We start from the raw sequence: 24,758 nt of genomic DNA on the forward strand, positions 1-24,758 counted from the left end.
TGAAGAATGGTGCCAAGGCAGAGAAAACTGTGCATAGTAAACTGGAAATACTCACCTTACTTCCTTCAGTTTCCAGACAGGTGAGGTTTATATATAAATATGTATTTTGTACATAACTGTAACTTTTATTTGCCATGGTACTTCAAGAGCACTGTCGTCTTAAATATGCATACTTTAACAAAATCAATTGGTAGATGCATTTATGATTGCCATGCTTATTTGGTGCGATTTGTTGCACAAACCCAGCACATAACATCAAATGCATGCCCGTAGTGAAAATATGTCCTCTGGTATTGTTATTATTGATATTACAAACATTCAAAAACCAGCTCTCATTTGACCTTTCCGCATACTGTGATTCACGTCTATTTACTGGAAATAAAACTGTACAGTATAAAGATTTGTTTTCGGTTTGTGAATTATTCCTGAAGAAGAGCAAAATCAGCTCAGATCCCTTTTTGTAAATCTGGGCTGAAAAAAGTGTTACAATAACCCTTTTCTATACAGCGTAGCCCAAACTGAACGGCTAGAAATCACTTGAGAAAACGTTAGAAGGGTGACTGATGGTATTTGCTCAAGGACTCGACCTGCCTGCTTTGAAGGGGCTTAAAATCCACAGAGAGTATACCAATAAAGCCCGCTGATAGGAGCTTTATGACAGAGTTGTGCAGGCTTTTGGGACTAATATGGCTTTTAGGGGTTTATCCTTGGATCCTTATCTCACTCTCTCCCTGAGGCCCTCCCTGTTCTACCTCAGCCAGCCCTCACATACCATCGCCTGCAGTACAGACAGGAAAGAGGTGGAAGGTCAGCTCAGATGGAAACATAGGAGGATCCCTGATTGGTGGGGGGTGCCTCTGTAGAAATCAACAAATGCACAAGCCTGAACTGAATGCCAAGAAAATGTTGGCAGGAATGAAGGTTTAACACCTGACTTTTTTCCAGGTGAAAAAATGTGCAATGGAAACACAAAAGTGAGAAAAAGGCAGAGCACATGTAAGTCCATAATGCAGGGTGATAATCTGAATAGATACGAGCTGCAGCTGACTCAGAGGCCCTTACCTTGGCATTTAAAACATTATATAAACTAAGGCTTAATATAACCGTGCAGCTCCAGAGAGGCTGAGTGATTTACTGAAGTGGGATGAGGAAAGATTCTTACCTCTCACATGCTGTCATGCTGTCTGTGGGAGTACTGCAGCACTGCAAGGCAGCACCACGGTTTATCAAATAAATTAATGTGCTTGTTAAATATTAGTGAATTATTTCAGAAGATAACATTTCTAGCTGTGAAACTGGAATACTAATCTGTTTTCTCAAACACAAACGCTATTTAGATTGACACTAGTGCCACCAAGTGGTAGCTACACAAATCCCTCCCCGTGTGGTAGGAGCAGTCCATCACCAAGTCCCAGTACAAGCCTCCATAAACCAACTGGAGTATAAATTTTTATTTTAATTTCAGATGCAAGTATATGAAACATGTTAGAGGATAAATATTTACAATAAAAGTCGCATAACACAAAAGCAGGAAACACACACATTCAGCTTAAAAAAAAAAAAAAAAAAAAAAAAAAAGTTAATACATGTAGTACGAAGCACTAGCGGTCTATCTGCAGGGACAGTCAAAGAAGCAGAGAATGATTGTCAACCAAAGAGGAGGAAAGCGGAGAGGAAACTCCACACAAAGCCGAACTGATTCAAAATCAAACCTAAAGCTGAGTAATGCTGGTGCAGTGCTTGCTGAGAGAGAAAAAAAAAGCCTCACTAATGTGCGAGGTGACATCACTAGGAACTTGCACTATTAACATCTAAACATGGTAAACATTGCCTTGGATGTTGTGAGACTACAGAAATTGACTGTTTATCCACACACACACACACACACACACACACACACACAGGTTCCACAACCTTCAAAGCAATCTGCATCTATAGATGTATAATCTTTGTTCAAGACTCCTTTTATAAATGTACAACTTTAATACTAAATGCAAAGTGTGGTATGAACTGTTACAATGAGCCCTGAGGAAATGTAGGGGGTTTTTAAATGTCACTTATTCAGACTCCATCTCTAATAAAAGCCAACCCTACGCAGCAGAGGCGTTTTCTATATATTAAACAACAGCCACAGTGACCAGAGGGCTTCTGTATCCACAAAAAGTAAAGCTTAACCACAAGCCTACAGTCACTGCAAGCCAGACCATGCGGCTACCATCACACCAATTTACATCTCCAAATCACATGGCGTGCAAGCTCAGGACATACGACAAGGGGGCACAGTAAAGCGATGGCGCAGCCGTGATGTGATCTGTGGAGTCGTCGGCTCTCAAAGTTACGCAGTAGTAGTGTTGAATGTGCCTGTTGCTCTTCTGTTTACTATTTTACACAAGCCACTGCAGTGATTGTGATTAAAAAACCCCAAAAGAAAACAGGAACAAAACACATTTCACAGTAGTATATATAGATATATATATATTTTTTTTTTGTTTGCTTTTTCAGTATTTGTTAAATACATACATAGAACAAGACAAATGGCTTCTATAATGAGGAAAGTTTTGCTGGTGTGGTCATACACAAAAGAAAAGCCGTTCCCACCGTCGGTGGATAATCTGATCTGAACAGATGCATCAGCTGACAGTGAGTTTTAAGCTACGTGAGGACTTTATTACACTATGGAGGACTAATGGGTCACAATCAGAGTTCGGCTCAAGAGAGACCTTCAGTTTCCCCTCACCAGCAAATATTACACCTTCAATAGTTTGTAACTCAGCGTGTTGCTTTCATGTATAACGGAAGTTTATTACCAACCTGAAATCAGAAACTGCTTATCTACACCATGTACCCACACTCTACACCCATTCATTATCATTCTGCTTTTGTCCAACAAAATAAAAGGAAAAGAAACAAAAGAAAAAAAAGAAGCAGTCATCAAACTCAAATTAAGTTGATAAAGCCAAGAAAGCAAACACTAGCAAGTATTACATACTTGAAAAGGATAAGCGTATAACTCTGCAGGTATTTGCAAACGACTTCCAATAGATGATCCTTTCTCATAGGTGCTGCTTCGTGAGGATGTTCCCATTACCGACTGACTCCTCACTCTACTACAGGTTTGTCAATGGACCATCCCTTTCTGGACTCCTTATATTATGCAAAGTTAGAGGGTCCGAGGTGGGTGACGGGATGCCCAAGGCAGTCCAGAGGAGCACTGGGGGAAAAAACCTTAATGCTTACCATAACAGGCCAGAAGGCCAGGGACAGAGGAAAAGGGTCAGAGCAAAAGGTCCTGAAGACGCAAACAGCTCCAGGCAACTTCATCCTTGATGAGGAGAGAGTAGCGTATCAAAAGTAGATCTGCTTGGCATGTGACGGATTCTGCTCCATGGGGCAGTATGGGCATTTCAACCTGAGGAGGACAAGAGTCAAGGTGTTAGCATCTTTGAATTCTTTTATCCTACATTTGTACCTTTCAGTGAACCACTTGTATTTTATTTTCTAACTGCAATTATAATTTTGTTCAGGAATAAATCTTTTGGGAAAGCAGTGACTGAAATTACAGTCAACATCAGACTCAGCATGTAACTTATAAGTCTAAATTTCTTTGCATCTGGGTGACTAGTAAATCTGAACGTTTTGATCCTGGAAAATAGTAAAAGTGCTTTCAAACCAACACTGACTTCCAAAATAAATAAATTCCTTTTTTGCTGACTTACTTCCCAGCATTGGTTAGTTTGTTGAGAGCATCTCTGGAGATGACGTGTCCACAGATGAGCTTCATGGGAGGATTGCTCTCTGATGTTTGCTGTCGAAGAATTGGGCAGGCGAACACAGAGTGGTACCAGCACTTCTTCCCGAGGTCAATTTCAATCTGTCAGGTACAGACAGGACACGAGTGAGCTAACGGTTCAGAAATTATTCTGAGGAGGGATAACTGCATTTGAAAAACTCTAAAAGGACTTACAGGCAGCTCGTCTTTGTGTGTCCACACTCCACTGCACTGTCTCTGCTCTATCACCTGTTTGATGTTCATCAGCACAGGCAAGGCCATACATCCAGATGCAAAACTGCAAAGAAATAGATATGGCATTGTTGATAAGACAGCATAAAGATGACACTAAGAACTGTTCCACTTCCGGTGTTAAACTTGATGACAGGTGATCTAGTTGACTGTTCATGTTTTTCCTAACCTAACACTTAGTGGCGATTCTACAGAGAGGCCCAGCAAAGCGCAGGCGTCCCGGGTGAAGATGTTGCAGATCTCAGCCCACTGATTTGTCTCCAGCAAGCTGCGGTACGGTGAGTTTTCAATGCCATGACGCAGGTACACCAAGCTGCCCATCAGAATCTGGATGTCTTCAAAAAATGAATACATAAAAGTGGTGGAAAATACACACACACAAAAAGAAAAAGAAAATATCTAAATTCTTGTTACATGGAGATACTATAATGCTTACCTCTCTGGTGCTGTGAAGCAAAGGGCTGGAAGTGCCTGGCATACTGCAAGGCCTCCATTTGGTTGCTGATTCCTCCACTGAGCAAGCTGATGAAGTACAAGCGGTGCAACTTGAACTCTAAACTGCTGTTCAGGTCCAGAAGACGCTGCCGATTCGTCACAGCCCACCTACAAAGACACGGAAGAAACACTCAGCTACTGAATGTAAACACTCCTCAACTAAAGATTTATCAGTTGTGTTAGAAGGAAGCAGATGATTAAAACAATAGATACAGAAAGACCACATACTCTAGTGCTGGCCTAAGGTCCTGCATCCTCAGAGCTTCAAGGATCCTGTTTAGCTCCAGGAAAGGCTGCTTCATGCTCATGTCTATAACTACACCAGACTCCTAGAAAATAAAACTACTTTTAAGAATTTCTAAGACTTATCTTCACAAAAACAGCATTACACAACATTTCAGCCAAAAATATTTTGCAATAAATAGATAAATAAAAAATAAAGGTTGGAGGTTTCAGCTTTTTACCTGACAAAGGTCTTCTGCTACACTAAGCATCCCTTGTCTGTAAAGGTGTTCCACAATGGATTCACTCAGGTATTTCTGTCTCTCTGGGGTGTCCCACACGGTCTCTGCCACAACAGCACTGATCTCTGCATCGAAATTCTACAGAAAAGCATGCCAGAGGTGACGGACATGTTCTAAAACATTTTCAAGGAAAATTGAAGAGAAACCTGTAGCCGTTCCTCACCCTGTCAATGGCTTTGCCAACTTTAGACACACTGCCGTGGATGTCCTTGTGTCGAGAGGCTAGCATCTGCACTGTTTCTTTGATATTTTTACAACACTGCGCCATAGTCTGTGATAGGACCGATAAATCTGCATCTTGTACTCCTGTTGGAGAAAAAAGGTAAAGGTTTAATGTGCCAAACCAGAGAAGATGGAGCACAGAGAGACCATGAACCTTCCATACAATTTCAATCATTGATACATATTAAACTAACAGTGTTCAGTCTTACCAAAAGCAACTAGCTGTCCTCGTATCTCACAGACGCTGCGCAGGAGTTCATCTAGCCTCTCCTCAGACTGGTGGCCGTACATTACAAAGCGATGGAGCACCTTCTCCAGCTCCCGCTCCACACATGCACACTGTTCCATGGTTCAGGCTGGAACCCGCACACACAATAACAATAACACCTAGAAAAACAGAAATATGTTATTAACTAAATGTTTTGATATTTATTTGAAAGACTTTTGAAACTGTAGTGATGATACAGTAGCATGCAGTATTGAGCCACCAATCATTTGTTTACATTCTACAAGAAATATTTGATATGCCTACTTATAATAACACAGCCTGAACTCTCTTAAGCAGCTTTCTTGTAATTTATTCTGTGTGGTCTCCAGGAATAGTTCTCCAGGCTTCTTGAAGGAATATTTAAAGTTCTTCTTTGGATGTTGGTGTTCTCTATCTACGTATGCTTTTACTGTACTGGCAGTGTGTTTGGGATCATTGTCATGGTGAAAAATTAAGTTCTTCCAATCACATGTTATTTCACGGTGGTTCAAATTCCAGCAATTTTGACATGATCTCCAACACCACTGGGTGAAATGCAAACCCAGACAGCCTCCACCATGTTTTACAGACAGTTGACATTCTCGCCCTACCTCCTCTGTAAATACCAACCATGATTTGAACCAAAAAAAATCTTTGATTCAACAACTTATGTGTTTCTGCAACAGGCTCCTATTAACAAAATGCTTAAAGATGCAATCCTAAATTGGTTCATTGCCAAATTTTCACTCATGTGTAGATACAACACTGGAAAAACCTTGTTGAAACCTTGAGATGTGTTGGTGCCTTTTTACACTCGAGTCATTCGTAGGTGACTGTTAGCTAACAACAACAAAATAAAAATGTAAAAATTAGTGTAAAAGATGCCCTTTAGAAAACCTGAAGAACTAGACTACTTGAAAAAAAAAATACATGATTATAATGGAATGAGGGGTAGCTCTTGCACAGCACTGCATATCATCTGGAAGTTGCATTTTCAATGAGAGGAATGTTTTGTCACTCATCCACGTATCTTCTTCAGTCTCTTAAGACTGACTACAGGGTTCCCCAGCCTTATAACAAAGCATTTGCATACTTTGCCTGAGGTCAGTTTCATGTTCTTTAATGTGCAAATTGCCATGACTATCGATAAATAGTACCATTTACAGAGAATGGCCGCATACTGGGAATCCCCAACTTAAATAAATTTTAAGTCATTTAAAAGTTCTAAAGAATCTTTGGGATTCTCAGTGAACACAAATGTGCATTTCTATAAAGATACGTTTTAACAAATAACATTTGTAATTAAATAAGCCGAACAAAGATTTTTTTTTTTTATCTGACATTTTAAGAGCTAAACACAAGATTTAGGATAAAACACTACAGGTTTTTAATGACAGAAATATTAACAAATTTTATTTCACACTGACAATACAATGACTATCGCACAGCTGCCTCTAAAACAAGTATGCCCGATCAGTAATAATGTCTTAAAATACCTCCAACAGCTGTTCGGTCCTACCCCGATTCAAAGTTTGGCCTACGTGATAACATTAGCAAGGCCTACCAACATCACAAACAAGCACACAATGTATGCTGCGGCCTGCTATTTACGTCTCAGCTGTAACTGTAATTTAACCAAGTGATGATATTAAACATTGTATGTCTGCATGCTGAAATTAAGACTTTTTAAATAGAAAAGCTTTACTTAATGGTAACGCTTTGCCGTAGCTCACCGCTAGTAAGCCGACAACAGAATATGTCCACCTACCGTAAAGGAGCTAGCCAACATTAAGGCTCAAACGGACTTCTCTTTTAACGTTTTAATGACAAGTTTCCTACGTTGTTATTTTCACTCAAAATTACTATTTTTAAGTACCATAAATTTTTACGTAATTAATTAATATATTAACTAAGGAAAAAAACACAAGCCGCCGCACAGCTAACATAAACAAACGGAATCGCAGTCGCTAGCTGGCTACAAAAGCTCGTCATTGCTAGCAGCTAGTTAACTAGTAGATGTTAGCGATCTGCTAACTGACAAGGCCCAAATAATTTCAGGAGAGAATGTCAACCCGCTTGTCTGCACTATTTTGCCTTATCCTAACAGTCAACACACACGTCGCGGTTCAGCTGAATTTTGACAGATATTTTTTTAAATAAAAAATGCACTCACCTGCCGTGCTAATTACTTAGCAAACATTAGCGTTAGCCACTTCTGTGTTATGACAACACTTCGGCAGCACCGTAATGCGGATCTTCCTGCGTCGCATCCTACGCTAACGTATCGTTTCAAAATAAAAGTCAGTGTCTCTGCGACAGACTAATTCAAGCACGACTTCAAGGGTACAAGACTTTAATACTTGTATGCGGTTCATAGGTTAAGTGGTTAGCACGGGATACTATATTATTATTTAGATCTATATTAACAAATCTAAATAGTTAACCCAATTTTAGTTTCTGAGTTTATTTGTAGAAAATTTATCATGTCACCTTTTAAATATTATGTCTCAACCTATAGTGTCATTTAGTTCTGGCGAAGCTTTAAAAATCAGTTATAATGAAAACAAATAATAATGAGAGAGAGAGCTGGAAGTGTGTCTACTGTTGCCCCTGCCTGTGCAAAGTTAATCACATCCTAAAAGAGCAACTAGGTCAGTTCAAAAAAGATAGATTTGAAATGTGATATATATGTTTATATTCTTTCTGTTTGTCATAAATACTGGCACTTAAATAGCCCATCATGAGACTAGAGCCTTGTTTAGCATCATATCCCTCAGTTAGAACACCAGCAGCAAAAGTATCCTACCTATAATGATTTTTTTTAAGTAACTCATGTTTATCTTCACACACAAGGGAGTGCTGTGAGCAGACAGCATTTGGCATTTGCTCTGCATGTGAACACTGAACATCAGCCTCCCTACCAAGCTCTGTGCAAGGTTCTAGTTTTTTTTATGCATGTACAGTTGAGGTCAGAAGTTTACATGCACTCAATTTGGGCATGAATATCATGGTAATTTTGGGCTTTTAATGATTTCTTTGAGTTATTCTTTTTTAGGGGTGGAATATTGTACAGAAAGCATCTTTAATTGCTTAAAAAAACACAAGATTTGGGTGCTTAAATTTTATATTTATTTTGAATTTTTGTGTATTGAGAGGGTACCCACCAAGAAAAAGGCCCTTCCTCCAAAAATGACACCTTCAAGCTTGACTGACGTTTGCTCTCATGGACAAGTCAAATCCTTCTGAAGAAAAGTTTTATGGTCAGGCGAGAAAGATAATGAGCTACTGGGCCACAATGAGAAGAGGTATGTTTGGATGAGTTAAGGTGAGGCTTTCAATCTAAGAACACTGTACCAGCAGTCAAGCATGGTAGTGTTAGCATCATGCTCTGGGGCTATTTTGCTGCCACTGGTGCTGGTATATTACACAAAATGGTTAGATTAATGAAGGAGGAGGACTGCCTCTAAATTCTTTAACTCCACCTTAAATCAACAGCTGGATGGTTGAAACTTGGAAGCAACTGGGTGTTGTAACGGGACAGTGATAACAAACACACATCAAATGGATAAACAGGCTAATTAAAGCTTCTGGAATGGCCTTCCCAAAGCCCTGACTGCAACCCTATTGACAGGTTGTGGAATAAGCTTGAAACCAGAGTCTTTGCCAGTTAACTAACCGATTTAGATGAAGTATACCAAACAGGCTGAGAAGAGTGGTCAAATATCCAGGCACAATTATGCCAGAAGCTTGTTGATAGCTACCAAAAGCATCTAATTGAGGTGCAACTTGATACTGGACAATTAACCAAATATTAGTGAATTGAGCATGTATGCTTTGACCCCATGCAAATGAGAGGAGATCCAAAATATATTCAAACTGGTGCACTAAATTCATGTTTTTTAAGCCATTAAAGATGCATTTTGTACAATCATTCCAACCTGGAAAAAGAACAGTTCAAAGAAATCTTTAAAAAACCCAAATTCCCATGACATCCATGCCCGTGATGAATGCCTGTAAACATCTGAGCACAACTGGAGCTTATTGTTCATGCCCAACTTATGAGGGCAAGGGTGGGTGAGGTCTTTGGACTTGAGCAGTATGGTGTGACTAATCTATCAGTGATGTAGACCAAAGCTCCCCATTGCCGAGGTGCTCATCATTCTTTCCCTCTGAGTCCTCCTCCAGTCTGCTGCACTGCCATAACCGCAGAGGTTCAAATTTATCAGCCCTCCTTTACCCTTTATCTCACACCCAGTGCACCCTTACACATTGATGCAAGTATGCATGCATTTCTGTCCAGCAGTTTATACTTTACAGGTCTGAACAGCCATATTTTACACATTTCCCTAGTGATATTCCCAGTTTTGTTTTGTTTGTTTTTTACAGCAACCCATTGCACATAAAATCACATGATATCTTTGCAATGACTGTTGGGGGAAAAAAAGCATATATCTGTATTTATGTTGTGTGATTAGAGCCACAGTAAACAGCTCCACAGAGGTCAGTGACTCCAAATTCCACAGTCAACCATAAAATTTAATTTAGCAATGTGTGTCACTTAATACAATAGAATAGGCTTAGTGGAAATTACAATACCATACACAAAACATGTCATTAACGTTCCACTGTACAAACATAATCACAGTCCTGTGTGCTCAAACATTTTTCACTTCCTACGGATGACTTAATGACTGAGATTGAATGATAATCTCATGAGGTATTAGGTATGGGACAGAGGGCTTATCCACACTCACTACCAACCAACATGTTTAGGCAACCTGAGACTCATTGGGCAATACAGTTGTAGCAACAGTAATAAGAACAGTAAAATGACATGACCCCTTTTTGTTTGGTAGGTTTGGCTTAACACTTTACATGCATTTGATTGATGGGCACTCATGAATGTTTAATTAAAGCTAAGGATGTTCATAGGCTACGAAGATCACGGATCTTAATATTTAACAATATTATTAGGGGAAAACAGCAGGATGTAGAAAGTTTAAGACCTTTAATTGTTGCATGCCGCAAAAATGCAATTCAGCAGAGGTCTGCATGTGAGTTATTATTAAAACTTGATAATCTGTGCTAGACTTTGACCTTTTCCTCAGATACACACAGATAAGCAAAGGTGTAAATTAAGTTGCATGTATTTAACACCTGGACAATGTGTGTGCTGTACTTCAAATTCCACTTTTCCCTTTTTTTTCTCCTCCAGCACACAGTGAAATGACTATGGCTATCTGGCCCCGATAGTATTGGTCTATATATAGAGGAGCCCTGTGACTGAGCTGGCTATAAGTGTCAGATTCCAGGCGCACTCATCCGTCCTGGCTATATCAGCACCTGCTGCTAACTATACACCCACCCACCCCTGTGCCGCACCCCATCCCAGCTCACACAGGAAAGTCTGTGCCCAACCAAACCCCAGTCTGCAGAAGAAAAGAGATCCACATTAGATACAGTAAGCACTTTCCCTGTTGCCAGAGCAGAAGGGAGGGGCAGAAATACAGTCCAGGAGATGTAATATGTCTGGGTTAGATGCCCCTCTTTGCTTTTTCTATTCAAGTCTGATACATGGCAGTGCCTCTGACACTGTGCTGTCAGTGGGCCACCAGCAGACAGAGCTGGACGGATCTTCTCAGTCCTGGATTCAGCTTATGAAGAGAGGTTTTGTCAGTTTGGGGTGTTTTGTGGATTGAACGGGTAGTTTGTCCGATTTAGGACGGATACCACAACAAAGAAGAATTCAATGTCCCTGGGAAGTCTTCATCAGTGGCTAAAGGTAGAGTACCAGCCTTTCTCTGTCTACTTGCACAAGGAGAGGGCTTTTTCTAAAGTTTGGATAAGGGATATGTGTTGGTGAAAGTTAATTTAAATATTGTTACTCTATGTATCTAGGATAATCTCTTTGTGAGATTCAAAATCTCTTCTTGTGAGATTTTGAGTCTGTAGCACAAAAAGATTTGGAGTCAAAATAAATGTTCATATAGCTTGCTGTATTGGTTTAATTACAAGTTACATAACAAAGGTATTGTAGATGGAGTTATTATTAGAACATTAGGGCACCGAAAGATAATTTCACTCTAGGGAAGTTAAGTAAAAGGAATCAATCCAATTCTAGGTTCTACATTTGTAATTTCTATACTTTTGCCTCTCACAGATATTTATCAGCTATTACTGGTGCTACAAATGAATGAGCTACACAATGTGCAGATGACTGTATCTTATTTCTAGTCCAGGAACGGAGCCCAGAACAGGCAAGAGGAGCAGACTGGACTGGCCACAGTGAGAATTTGGAGCTTGTGGACTAGCAATGGACAGCTGGACTCTCCAGGGGGACAGCTACTCCTTCCTGCGTAGTGCCCCCCGCACCTTTTCCCTTTGCCATCGTGACGGCACCCCCAACCACGTTGAAATATTCGACATTATCAACATCCCTTCTCAGCGCAGCGCCATCTCCGAGACCACTTGCCTGTGTGACATTTTTGGAGACGACTGTGAGTCGGCGTCTCTCTCAAGCAGCCCCGCTGTAGGGCCCTTTGTCCCTTCCCAGAGGGAGGTGGATGGGACGGCTGCTGCGTCACCTCTGTTGGACGAGCTGAACGATTCCTCTGGCTCTTACCACACAGCACAGGGCTCCAGTGAAGGCGAGGAAGGCTTTGAAGATTCGAGAGACAAGCTTTACAGTCCCCCACTGCAGAGGCTTCTGGAGGCCAAAGGGCTGAGCTCTAGTCATCCAGAGGTTTCTGGGGACAGCAGCGCAAATTCACAACCAAGAAGGCAATCACCAGCACCTCAGCTTAGCACAGCAAGCCCTTCTTTCCAAAATCCCAGCACTGGTGAGAGGACACCTTCTCCTGAACATAACAGCCCCTGTATCTTCAGTCCAGAGAGAAGACTATCATCTTTGTCCTCCTCTTCGGCTGAAAGAAGGCCTTCATCGTCCTCACCTGATCCAAAACAAACGCTTTCAGAACCTGAACCAATAAGAACAACTCCTTCATTCAAAGACAGCAACAGCAGCTCGTCACATCAGTCTCTAACTCCAAGTCCCTCTCTTGAACCCAGAAACTGTATCAGCCACTCGTGCTGTGAATCGGTGAACCCTCAGTTTTTACCTGAGTTTGGAGTAGCACAAGACACACCTGAGCCAAAAGCTGCCAACTTAAATCAAAACAGCAGTCCATCAGCTGAGCTCCCATCCAAAGACTTTTTTCAGGATTTTACAGAATCAGCCTTTGAATTAAGAACCTCTCATTTATCTCCTTCACCTTCACCCACAGATTTATTATCTAATTTAAGAGAAACACCAGACTCCCCTGAGCTTATTCATAGGTCCTCCTCCTCTGACACTCAGGCTTCATCTCCTTTCCCTGACCTAAGAGGGAGGATCTCTTTACCTGATCTCTTCAGCAGAGGCTCTACGCCTGAGATAAAAGATTCTCCCTGCACATCAGGTCCCTCTACTGCAGAAAGAGAAACAGCAGCTACTCCTGAAAGCCAAAGGTTATCAGTGGAAGCAGGCAGTTCTGTTTCCACTCCTGGCCCACGATACACCCCTTCCTCACCTGTCATTTCAAAAGCATCATCCCCTGAACTTGTGGAGGGTTCGGTCTCACCTGATTTCAGAAACACAGCTCCCTCACCTGGCCTGCTCAGCGCTGCCTCTCTGACCAGACCTGGGTCAACAACTCCCTCTCCTGAACGCTCACCAGAAATAAGACAGGCGACTTCCCCTGTGGTAAGTTATAGTTTATCTCCTTCACCTGCATTTAGAGACAGCTGCTCTCCCATCGAGCACAGATATACTTCTCCCTCACCTGAAATCAGGATTACAGCATCCTCTCCTGAGGTTGGCAGGAAAGAGCGACCTTTATCAGCTTCTCCTCTGCTGGAGCCTCTCTTCGACACATCCCCATCAAGAAGCCTCACTTCCTCCCCTCACATCACAGGAATTTCTTACTCTGTTGTTCAACCCGAGGACAGGAGCAGTCCCCCATTTCCTGAACTCTCTCATCTCCCCGTCCCAGAGCCAGATAATACACCCATCCCCTCTGAAGAAAGGAGCCTCACCACAAGCAGAGACGATATAGCAGAGTCCATTGGCTGCTTCACAAGCTCTGCCCCAGAGACTGAAAAAACTCTGCTACATCATCCCAGGCACCAAACACCTTCACCTCAGCCAAATCATCAAACTTCCTCACCTGAACCAAGATTTCAAAGTCCTTCACCTCAGCACAAAAGTAGAGATCCATCACCTGCTGCTTCTCCGCACAGGTGTCAGCTATCACCAGCAACCCTCTCTGCAGACTGCAACCCTCCCCTTGGATTAAATACCCTATTGAGTGATAGGGACTCTTCTTCAGCAGTTATCACAGAAACACAGTCTCCCACATATTTGAGAAAAGAGAGTGTGCCACCCTTATTTGAGACAGTAACAAGGGACAAATCTCCACCTTTGGTTGCTGAAATCAAAGGCAGTTCACCAGCTCCTCTGCCTTTACCTCCTTTACCTATTTTACCAGAGGGAAAGTTAGATTGCCCTCTAAAACTGCAAAGGGAAGAGAGAGAAGAAACACCAGAGGGAGTAAATATAGAGGATAAATCAGGCGCAGCTTCTTTCCCTCAGGAAAAAACAGATATTCATCCGCTCTTTTTTCAGAAAGAAGACACTGATAATAATCTCCCTTCTGAAATCAACTGTCCTTCTCCTAATCTTCTAGTTCCCAAGAAGAGAAGTCCAAACCTCTCACCTGTTCACGGGGCTAAATCAAATTCACCTGCGCAGCCTCTGTTTGCTGCTCATTCCCCCACTTCTGACAGTAGCAGCTCTTTAAAATCTACATCTGAGACCTCGGGAGGACAGCTGTTAACCAAAGTTAGACCTGAAAACAGAGAGAGGTTCACAGAGGACATGTCCCATCATGCAAACAGAAGGCGGACCCCCTCTCCGCCACTCACCAGGTTTACACCTGTCCACATCATCGCTCCTGAGAAACCATACAGACAGTGGCAGAACAGAAGCCGCAGTCCCACTCATGTTGCCGCATCCTCACCTAGAGGCAATTTAAAGAAGGTGGTGACAAATAGGGAAAGCCCCGACAATAATAGACAGGCCCACTGGGTCAGCCCAGGAAGGCAATTGGGAATGGAAAGGGGAATGCCACTGGAGCAGGAGAGGCAGAGAGGCAGAGAGAGGCAAAAGGATAGGGAGATGGAAAGAAATAGGAAGAGGGAGGAGCAGGTTCCTGAAACGGAAGAGGAGGGGTCGCAGGGGGACACCAGTTACAGAGGGGAACAGGTTGAGCTGTCATTCAGTGCCAGGAATAGAAAAGGACCTGCGAGTCGCGGTGCAGCTCCCACAAGCAGAGAGACCCGACAAGGGTTGCCAACAGCGCATTCCTATTCGGAGAGCTCGTCTGCCACAAGACAGCTACAGCAACAACAGAGTGTTCATAGACTCGCTTCACAACAAGCCACCAGGGGTTGTGCTGCCAGCAGACGACCTCAACCTCCTGCACCCCGAACCAAGAGCAGTGCTCCCGGACGTGCGGCCTCATACAGGCCCGGCCGAAGTTCCAGCTCCAGCATGGGGAGTGAGCTTGACGAGGCAGATGATGAGGTGAAGTGGTTTACAGATGTGGCTTTCCGCAGCCTGTCAAGCCCTGATATAGATTACCTTGACATGTACAACTCAAGCCACCACTCATCCGCAAACATCTCCCAGCCATCTACCCAGGAGAGCCCGGCAGGGATCGGCACTGCCTGGCAAGCCTATGCTGACTTCAGAGGTTCTGTGCCAAAGTTGGACCATGATGAACTCTCCTCCCAGCAACCATCTGCATACTTCTCAGATGGCTTAGATCCATCTAGGCGCTATGAACTGGGCAGCTTTGAATGCGTAGATGTGGCTGTAGAAAGGGAGGACTCCAGGAAGCTGAGGAGAGGAGTCCCAAAGAGACAGATCCAGCTGAAAAAGAGGAATGATGCTGATGGGAAGCAAGACGGAAGCAGTGGAAATAGCAGTCCTGGGCTAGCAAGCATGGTGGAAAGCTACTCCCAGGCAAGTCAATCAAGAGGGACGTTTGTGAGGCAACACAGTACACCAGCAGCAATGCACGAGCACTACCCATCTGACCACAGCCCTGAGCCCCATCTTCCCAATGTCAGAAAATCCCAACTCCAGAAATCTGCTTCTATGGATGAAACATGCACTAAAACTCAGATGGCTTCTTGCCTGATCAAGAATGTGTTGTCCAAAAAGATGCAAAGTGCTGATAAACAACCTGATGAACAAGCAGGCGAAGGATTGAGCCCCACATTTGAGAAGAGCAGTCCACCAGCTGAGAGTCAAGTGGCACCACTTAAAGAATCACCAAGACCAGACGTACATGACCTAAGTTCCAGTTTTCAATCGGATTATAGCCTTTCATCGGAGAGTATTCCCATGAGAGGGGAACCAAGCGCCAAGGATGAAGCTAAACCACCCAGAAGCTTTGGTGTGAGATCTAGTAACAGGCCGAGCTCATCCAGCAGCTGCAGGAGTGTTACCTTTTCCCTGACTGACAGTGAAGAGGCCGATTCTCAAAGCAGGAATGCAGTGCTGTCGCGATCTGAAATGCGATCAGAACTGAAGGTGCCATTCGATAGTAAGCAGCGCAGAAGTGGAGAACAACAAGCAGACTACAGCAAAACATACAAAAGGGAGGGTGACGACTCAGCAAATGCCACAGAAACTCCTTCTGCCGACGCAGACCACAGCGCACAGTTCAGACCAACAAAGAGAGGGGGCGTGTGTGAAAGCCGGGAGGAACCGAAACAGTTGCAACAGGGTGACAACGGTGCCTTCATGTCTAAAACGCAAGAGATCAAACTGAAAGCTGTGGGGAAAAAGAAAGCCTCTTTAAATCTGTGTCTCACACCTGAAGCAGAAAGCAAATCTGAGAGTACTTCACCAGATATATTTTTTAGACAAAACATGGATGAGAAAACAGAAGAAGAAGACGGAGACGAGAACAATAAAGCAAAAGGCCCGCTTCACAAAGTTAGAGATGTGAGGCGGCTCGTGAAGAATACTTATAATCTGTCCTTTAAAGCATCTAGTGCTGAAGAAAGTGTAGAAACTGCTGATGAAAAACATAAAGAAGAGGCCATAGCAGCAGAGGAGATGGATTTAAGACAAGGGATAAGGAGGGAGGAGATGAGGGAGGAAAGAGCAGAGGAGTTCATGGCAGAGAGGACGGAGGAAGAGAAGGAGGAGGCAAAAGACTCAAAAATGTTAACCCCATCTCCACCACCTCACAGCAAAGGAAAGCCTCTGTCTGGTCCACAGCCAATGCAAATAGAATACAAAGCTGTTTGCTTGAAAGAAGACAAGAATAAAACATTGCGTGTCAAAAAAGACTCAGAGAACCTAGGTGACAAATCCCAGGTTTTTTCAAAGCCCGTCACCGATGTGAGCAGAGAATTGCAGTCTTTGAATGCACCAAACAACACAGCGTCAGATACTGAGATATCCAGACCATGTGAGCCTGGTGTAAACATTACAGCAGAACCACGAGAGACGCTGCCAGAAATCCACAAAGTTCCAGACAGTGAGGATAAACCTGCGGCTGTAAGAACAGACAGGAAGCATCACATGCTTGGAAACCTTCCTAAAATGCCCAGTAAGGAAAGAGAGGTGTCCACTGCTGTAGTGTTAATCAGGGAAGGACCGAGCAAGACCAGGACATCTGCATCTCCCGCCCAGGAGATGGAGATCCAAACCCCAATCCTAGCACGGCCTGCTTCAATTTCACCTAAACCCACTACCCCTGGTAGTGCCCCTGCTACTAGTGGCCACTCTGTGTCCATGTTATTAAAGGAGAAAGGCTACCAAGCTGACATTGGAGCAGTTGTGGGTGACAGCCAGAATGCATCTGGAGTTAAAGGAGTTCCCCGCAAGCATGTGAACTCTCTGGAGATCCCCCTTCAGACCGTTGCTCCTTCTGACGGAGGTTGGAATGAGTCTCATAGAGAGAGGACATTCTCCTCCTCATCTACCACTTCCGTCCCCTCAGCAGTGTCTGACAGCACAGATGCAACCACAAAAACCAGGGAAGATGAGGGAGGTAGCATAAATCCTGCAGAAAAAGACACTGCGAAACTAAGGAGTTTTTCTCAGGAACAAGACCCACTCCCTACCAAGCAGAGGGACGTGTCAGATTTTGAAGCTGTGAAGAGATTAGATCCCACTTTCCCCCCGCGGTCACCTGCAATAAGGAGATTCAAACCACAGCCGATTCAGGTGAAATCAATGTCTAAAGAACCACAGAAAAAAGACATTCCCTCAAGCTCTACTGGAAGCTCTACTGGAAACTCTAGTGGAAACAGCAGGCCTCAAATCATTGAAGTTAAATCCATAGCTAAAAATTCCCAAAAGCCAGTCGTGCCTCCAAAGCCGAACTGCAAATTTAAACCTGCGGATTTTGGTGTGACATCAAATGAAGCGCATAGATTGTCGGCAGCAACATCGATTGCAAAGTCACAAAGTGACGAGAGGACTCAGACGATTGTAGTGAGCTCGCCAACAATCTACAGGAAGATTTCCACTGACTCCACAGCAACATCTAATTTTTCAAGAAAACTAGCCGTGTCAGCGGTGTCCAGCCTCAAACCTCCGCCCAGCAAAACAACTTCAACTGCCAGCTCCAGTCTCTCAAACCAGTCAGCAGAACCTCCAGACTCAGAGGCTATAAGTGACAGAGGGCAGATGCAGCAACCAGCTGCCTCTCCTCAGACTGCCAGATGTGCACAAAAAGCTTTAACCTCAGTTCCAACATCAGCCACCAGCTCAGGTGTGACCTCAGCTGCAGGTTCGGTTTCTGACACGATTGCAAGCCAAACTACGGCACCCGCCTCAGCAGGAGTCAGCAAGCCAAGCCAGCCGGCTGTTATGGATCGCGACAGGCAGCTGCAGTATCCCAGGGCAGCAAACCCTCATCAACAACAAACTGTGCCACTGACTTCAAACAATACAACACAGCCCACTGCTGTTTCCACAACACATCTGCCAAGATATACGCACCAGGCATGCCACAGATCTCTCTCCAGTGAGCGCTCACAGAGGACCGACAACCTGCATTTTTATGCCTCTGATGACCCTCCAAGCTATGATGAACGAGAGAGCTTCAGTCCACTGACGCTCCCGGATTTGACACCCTTGAGATCAAATCGCTTTCAACCCTCCTCCCGTCCTCCGGCCTGCCCCTGCACAGCTGGTTGCCCCACTCACATTGGTCTCCACCCTCCTCACCATCACCGAAGTCCCCATAACCTCACCCCACCGGCCCCCACGCATTCTCCGGGCCAGGCTCTACCTTACGCAGTGGCACAGCCTCCTCTTCGGCCCCACCAGTGCAGACCCGATGCTCAGCCAATGAGCTACCAGCCAGGCTCTCCCAAATCAAGCCCTTTTGGTCCAAGCCAGCAGCCAACAATATACCAGCCTCTCCACCAGCCTGCTCCCTGCGCTCCTCACCCCTCACTCATGCAGGCCTGCTCTGTGGACCGCTCGTTGCCCCCACCCCAGCACATTGACCCTCGACGGCCTCCTGTGCACAGATCCCCCCACCAGCAGCCACCGGGGCTGATAACTGGGGCTCCTTACAGCGATCCCAGCCACAATCACTCCCCTGGCCTTCCCTCTATGGATCCTCAGTTTCTATGTGGCACTCAAAGCATGGCAGGGCCTTCCTATGGCTCTGAATACGGGGGTGACAGCTCCAGTTTGTACTCAGAAAGCAGCTATGGGCAGACGCCTCGCAGAGTGCTCCTGGATCCTGAAACAGGGAAGTACTTTTATATTGAGGTGCCTGTTCAGCCTCTGAGGAAGATGCTGTTTGACCCAGAGACTGGCCAATATGTGGAAGTGCTCATCCCACAGCAAACAATATCACATTCAGGCCTGTATCCGCCCTCCGCAGCCCCCTACCCACCCCTCCCTAACCCCAGCATGTACGCCCCTGCCCCACAGTACATGCCCTATGCAGCTCCTGCTCCCCCAGCCCAGCCCCAGGCCCAGCCCCAGCCACCCCGGTACCCCGAAGCATCAGCTGCAGCAGCAATGCACCCAAGCGGCTCCGGGGTCGGCTACAGAAATCCCTCTGGTCAGGGTTCAAAGCCCGAGCCTCAGAATCATCCCCCAGTGGACCACAGCTACCTGGAGAGCATGTATTATGTCCCTACAGGGATGAATACAAGCCCCAATCCCACCCCACCAGACTATTACCACAAACATCCCCCCAACTTACCCCCAACAGGGGGGAAAAGGTCCTGAAATAGAGGGTAGAGGCCGACTTCCTGGAGCCTGTTAGGTTTAAAATACACAATGTATAAATGGAGTGTCCAATGTTAGCCTGTAATGTTTTCACATTGCAACTGAAGACAGCAAGTCTTTGGTTGTTTTATTTTTTATTTGCTGCTATGTGCTATGCAAAATAGATGACTCTTGGGTATTCAAAATGCAAACAAGAAGGCCTTGTGTTTGAGGCGCTCTTTAAAAGTACTAACAAAAATGTGTATGTAGGATAATCAGGTCGTACTCTAAAGTCACTAGTAATGTGCAGACACTATAAATCCATAGGTTTATTGATTAATGGGTTTATTGAGGTGTGTATTTTCTCTACAAATATCTCGAAAAACAAAACAAACTTGAAAATAGTGTTTTAAAAGAACCTCATATTTATTTTATGATTGTGTTTCTCTTATTTGATTAAGTTGGCTGTAAAACAACACATCAATGCCAATAAAATGTCTCATACAAAATTTTCTTTTCTTGCTTTCTTTGTATTTTTTGTTCTGATGCAATACTTTAGCCTTTATTTTGAAGCTGTTTTAAAATACTGGAAATCTTTGGTCATGCAACCTTTAATTTCGCCAGCGTAGCAATCTGATTCACGGGTTATTTCCTGATATCAGTAGCTTAGTTTTAAAGTACTTTGTTTTAGGATGAAACATTAAAAATGGAGGCGAAATACTATTTTAATTTAATACTCCACACATCAGTGAGATATTCTGCCAGAACGGACAAGAAAATTAGGTAGTGTGACACTGCCCCCACTCCTCATCCTTGGAACAATGCATCAATGTAAAAAATATAGACTTATTTAAAATATATTTTGAGAGTTCATAGTCTAAAAAACAATTAAAGAGATCCAAAAAACACAGAAACTTTGGACACCACTTAAGCTCATAAGATACAACAGATTATATAAACCTTCATATATGATAGTGACCCGTTAATGTGTTCATTTGGAGTAAGAAAGTCTTATAGTGTGTAAATTATTTAAGCAAATTATTAACTCACTATGATTTTTGGTAAGTCGTAGAAAACACAAAAAAATGTACCCAGTCTGAATTTGTAAGATCACACTGTGACCACTGGGGGGCGCCACAGACCACTACAACTTTACAGACTCTCTCTCACATCCTGAAGGTATGTGAACATCTACTAACCTTTTGTGAGAGGGCCAGGTGAGACACTGAGACTTTCATTGGATGATCTGTTGGTGCTACATGGTCAACACTGTGGCCTCAGAGCAAAAAAGGGTCCACAGAGAGAGGCATAGTCTCCCTTTACTTGTGTGTTTCTCTACCATGCTTCCTCCCACATGCATGTTAGATTTACTGGTGATTCTAAATTGGCTGTAGATGTGGATGTGAGTGTGAATGGCTGTCTGTATCTCTGTTCTAGCCCTGAAATACACTGACAGTCAGTCCAGGTGGTACTCTAGCTCTCTGACAGCTGCAGACACTCAATCATTTGAGCTACAGATATGCTCGAATGACTGAGAAAAATACCTGTTTATCCTAAGACTGCGTGCATTCACATCTAGAGAGTGACTGACTTAAATAAGATTGGCTTAATTCCTCCCACGGATGTCACTAAGGAAGACACTGAAGATGTATAACTCAGAAAGTGGGTGTCTACAAAATCCGCGAGTAAGAGCTGCACAGCGAATCTTTACTGTTCACAGCAAATAAACTACGTGCCAGTCTGCATTCTTATGACTTCCTCTTTTATGAACTAGTCACTGAAATGTCATACATCTAAGTTTATTGCCATGATTCCACATTACCACAACCTGGATAACTATTAAAGACACACCTTGGGAACACACACTCATCTATGTAAACCTCCGGACACGCCTCGTACAAAATGACTTCCAGACAAACACAAATACATTTGGTTACATAAAATCCAAGGTTTGCAACATTTTTTCTTTTTGTTGGATGACCCTGCACATTTTCTCTTAACACCTTTAATGTGTCAAATATTACGCAAATTCAAGACCGCTTATGGTATCAGTGGGACGGCCAGTGGTCGGGACATTTAATAAAGGGATAATGCATTTTATAAATTCACTAATATTTTAGGTTGTTAATGATCTTTTAACATTAATCAGCTTTTTCCAGACACGTCCTCCACGTTGTGTTTGACTGAGGTGAATTCCAATCGTGGGTACACACAAAACAGACACCATGACATCATTATTAGTGCTCTGGGTTCTTTCCACTGTGTCTGTTATTGTTATGGTTCTGTGGGCACTTTTGTAGCCCACAGTGTGTCGACACATGCAGAGATATACACATACACACACGCACAAACTGTTGGAGTTCCATCATCCTCACCCCACCCAAGAACCACCTACATTGTCTCTTTGATGTAGACCTACCGGAGGTCACTGATTGACCACTGGAAAAGCCTAATATGAAGAATGTTTAAAAGAGTGGGTGGCATGGAGGCTTGGTCAGCCTGATAAGAGATAGAGGTTTAGGTGATGACACATGAAGTCTTTGGGAATAAATTGTGCGGTGTGCTGACATTTTCCACAAAGTGCCCCCTGAATGTGCAGTCACTGATATTAGTGGATGTCAGCAGCCTCCAAGAATTGATTAACGGTGACTAATAGTATATCTGAGTCATGACACAATAAAATGGAGCGGTTCTTGTCCATGACTGTGTGTGTGTGTGTGTGTGTGTGTGTGAGATGTATCAATCAAGAAGGAGAAAGTGCATGCTCACACTTGGTTGTTTGATTGTTGTGTTTTTCTCTGTAGGGTCTCTGCCTTACAGTATAAAGCCCCCTGAGGCTTTGGTGATATACGAATAAAATTGAAAATAAAGGAACTGCATTGACCTGAATTAACCCGTATCAGAACTATGAGTCAGTTTATATAATTTGCATAGTTATAAATGAACAAGTAAGGTAATCAAGTATTTTTAGACTAAAAGAGAAGACGTTTAAAATCCACTGATGATTTTATATGTGACTACTGTTATTAAACCCTTTACGGATTTCTGACCTACTGGAGGAAGCTCAACCCCAGCACCGTGAACCGCTGCGATGTGCCTGCTTCACGTAGGCACACTTTCATCCGTGAGAAGCCACAACGTGTCAAAAGATGTTTCGTCCTTTTGATGTCTGTTTACAACACCAGGAAAGTCACATCCCTATGGTCGTCTTACCTGTATGCCCATAAAAGGCTGTTCCTGTAGGAAGTGGGCGCGGTTACAACTATGCAAGCACGTGTGATCTTTGACGGTGAGAAAATGAGGGAAGATAAGAAATGGGAGGGCGAGAAGCTGACAAACACTTAAAACCTCACCCTCCAGCATTAACCAAGTAGCCTAGCAACCACACAACTAATAATGGATGGGTGTTGCAAGTCGCCCACTTGCCTGTGCATGTCAGACAGACCACCTTCTCTCCACCAGGTGGTGTCCCTACCTGTCTGTTTATGTCACATCCTGTGGTTGCTTCAGCCACAGCCTCAGTGATCATATTCATGAGGCGGGCTGAGTCATCTTGTACAGCACTGCATCTGATTTGGGCAAGCTTACACTGAGCTACAACAGCTACTTATGATGGAAGTACTATGTTTTCATTCATAGTGGAAATCATTACTGTAGACTAGTCTAGTCTCTCTCTCTCTCTCTTTAATCCCCGGACCCCTCACGTCTAGAGAGGAAAGTGTTGTTGAAAGTATGAGTCTATCCTCGTCTCCATGGCTGAAACACACATACGCGTACATACACACAAACACACTTGCAGGATCTAGTGTTGAGGATGAGGTAGCCAGAAGATGATGTCATGGCCTGATCACTTTACCCGTCCTCTCCCTCCTCTTTCTCCAAGGACCTGGATGGCAGATCAATGAGGAATGGAAGGAATGAGAAAAGAGGCACTGAGTGAATGTGTGTGTATGTATGTGTGTGTGTGTGTTTAAGTGCTTGGTGAGAACAAGAGGCACATGAGTTATAGGCAGGAATGGGCTCTTTGCTGCCTCCATCCTGAATCACTCAGGGCTGATGACATGTCTAAATTCTTATTGATACCATGCCATCTCAGCTATTTGCTCCTTAGAGCTTCACACAGGGGGATGGACATCCCACGTGGTCTGCAACCATCTGCAGAGAGCTCTGCTAAACATTAATGTTGGGGGAACTCCTTCACTGTGGGGTCATCTGAGTGGATCAGTGGATTCTTTGAGTATGAAGTAAAAAGAATGAGTCAAAAAAAGGTTGCCTGGCCTCGCAGACTGTGGGCATTAGACATTTAATAATATAAGTATCAGACATTAAAGCTGCAGCCATTAACACTAATACATCAGTTAAAGAAATATTTATGTTTCACTGCTCTCACTTAGGAACTTTTTGCTCCACTGGTATGTCATCATGGGCGAGGAATCTCAAACAAGGTCATCATAATAGTCTAGCAAGGATTTCCAAGTCGGATTTGGAGAAGACAGGAAGTCTATAATCCATGGATAAAAGCCCAACAAATGAATTTCTTCTAAAAACAAATGAACAAAGCGCCTATGTGCAGATGGGGACCATCTGTGTCATTAAAAACAAATATACAGGTTTTATTAATCCCTCTTACTAACCAGAAACACTGCCATGACTGTTAAGCACAATAGACTAAAGGGAACTGTGTATCGTTATCAGAGTTCATTTCACTTTGGCATCAAGCTGCTGGGATGGAGATATGCGGGAGTAGCAAACGTAAGAGTTAAGAAAAAATTTTCCATGCACCAACAAAGGCAAAGGGGTGAACGCCACACTTGCACTTTGCACTCTTTGTCATATTTAATCATCATTGAGTAAATAGGTTAAAGGTAACAGGTTGCAGTGGCAACTAAATATAAACATATCAAAGCCAATAAAGCAATAGGTATAGTTAAGGCTGGGTTGAGTTATCCAACC

At 43.5% G+C, this 24,758-nt stretch overlaps 2 protein-coding genes across 2 annotated transcripts; one reads left to right on the plus strand and one right to left on the minus strand.

Annotated features, from left to right (window-relative positions):
- Positions 1 to 1,308: 1,308 nt before the first annotated feature.
- rmnd5b (required for meiotic nuclear division 5 homolog B) lies at positions 1,309 to 7,783 on the minus strand. Its single transcript, XM_006781644.3, has 10 exons — positions 7,683 to 7,783; positions 5,472 to 5,649; positions 5,204 to 5,346; positions 4,981 to 5,118; positions 4,745 to 4,845; positions 4,458 to 4,624; positions 4,191 to 4,356; positions 3,965 to 4,067; positions 3,717 to 3,871; positions 1,309 to 3,409 (listed from the first exon to the last, which is right to left on the minus strand). The coding sequence occupies exons 2-10, from the start codon at positions 5,608 to 5,610 to the stop codon at positions 3,346 to 3,348; spliced, it is 1,176 nt and encodes a 391-aa protein (XP_006781707.1). The 5' UTR covers positions 5,611 to 5,649; positions 7,683 to 7,783; the 3' UTR covers positions 1,309 to 3,345.
- A 3,138-nt stretch (positions 7,784 to 10,921) lies between these two features.
- Positions 10,922 to 20,308, plus strand: si:ch73-43g23.1 (uncharacterized). The gene is made up of 2 exons (XM_006781643.2): positions 10,922 to 11,291; positions 11,744 to 20,308. The coding sequence occupies exon 2, from the start codon at positions 11,823 to 11,825 to the stop codon at positions 19,824 to 19,826; it is 8,004 nt and encodes a 2,667-aa protein (XP_006781706.2). The 5' UTR covers positions 10,922 to 11,291; positions 11,744 to 11,822; the 3' UTR covers positions 19,827 to 20,308.
- Positions 20,309 to 24,758: the final 4,450 nt, after the last annotated feature.

Source organism: Neolamprologus brichardi, chromosome 2 (assembly GCF_056152115.1).
Source record: "Neolamprologus brichardi isolate AB-2024 chromosome 2, ASM5615211v1, whole genome shotgun sequence".
Classification (NCBI taxonomy): domain Eukaryota; kingdom Metazoa; phylum Chordata; class Actinopteri; order Cichliformes; family Cichlidae; genus Neolamprologus; species Neolamprologus brichardi.

What these genes read in the sequence shown, in the direction of transcription:
- si:ch73-43g23.1 (XM_006781643.2), top strand. Translation starts at nt 11,823, where the DNA reads ATGGACAGCTGGACTCTCCAGGGGGACAGCTACTCCTTCCTGCGTAGT.
- rmnd5b (XM_006781644.3), bottom strand. Translation starts at nt 5,610, where the DNA reads ATGGAACAGTGTGCATGTGTGGAGCGGGAGCTGGAGAAGGTGCTCCAT. An exon ending in TTGGCAAAGCCATTGACAGG is followed by an intron (nt 5,119 to 5,203) that starts GTGAGGAACGGC and finishes GCTTTTCTGTAG; the next exon opens with AATTTCGATGCAGAGATCAG. An exon ending in CACACAAAGACGAGCTGCCT is followed by an intron (nt 3,872 to 3,964) that starts GTAAGTCCTTTT and finishes TGTACCTGACAG; the next exon opens with ATTGAAATTGACCTCGGGAA.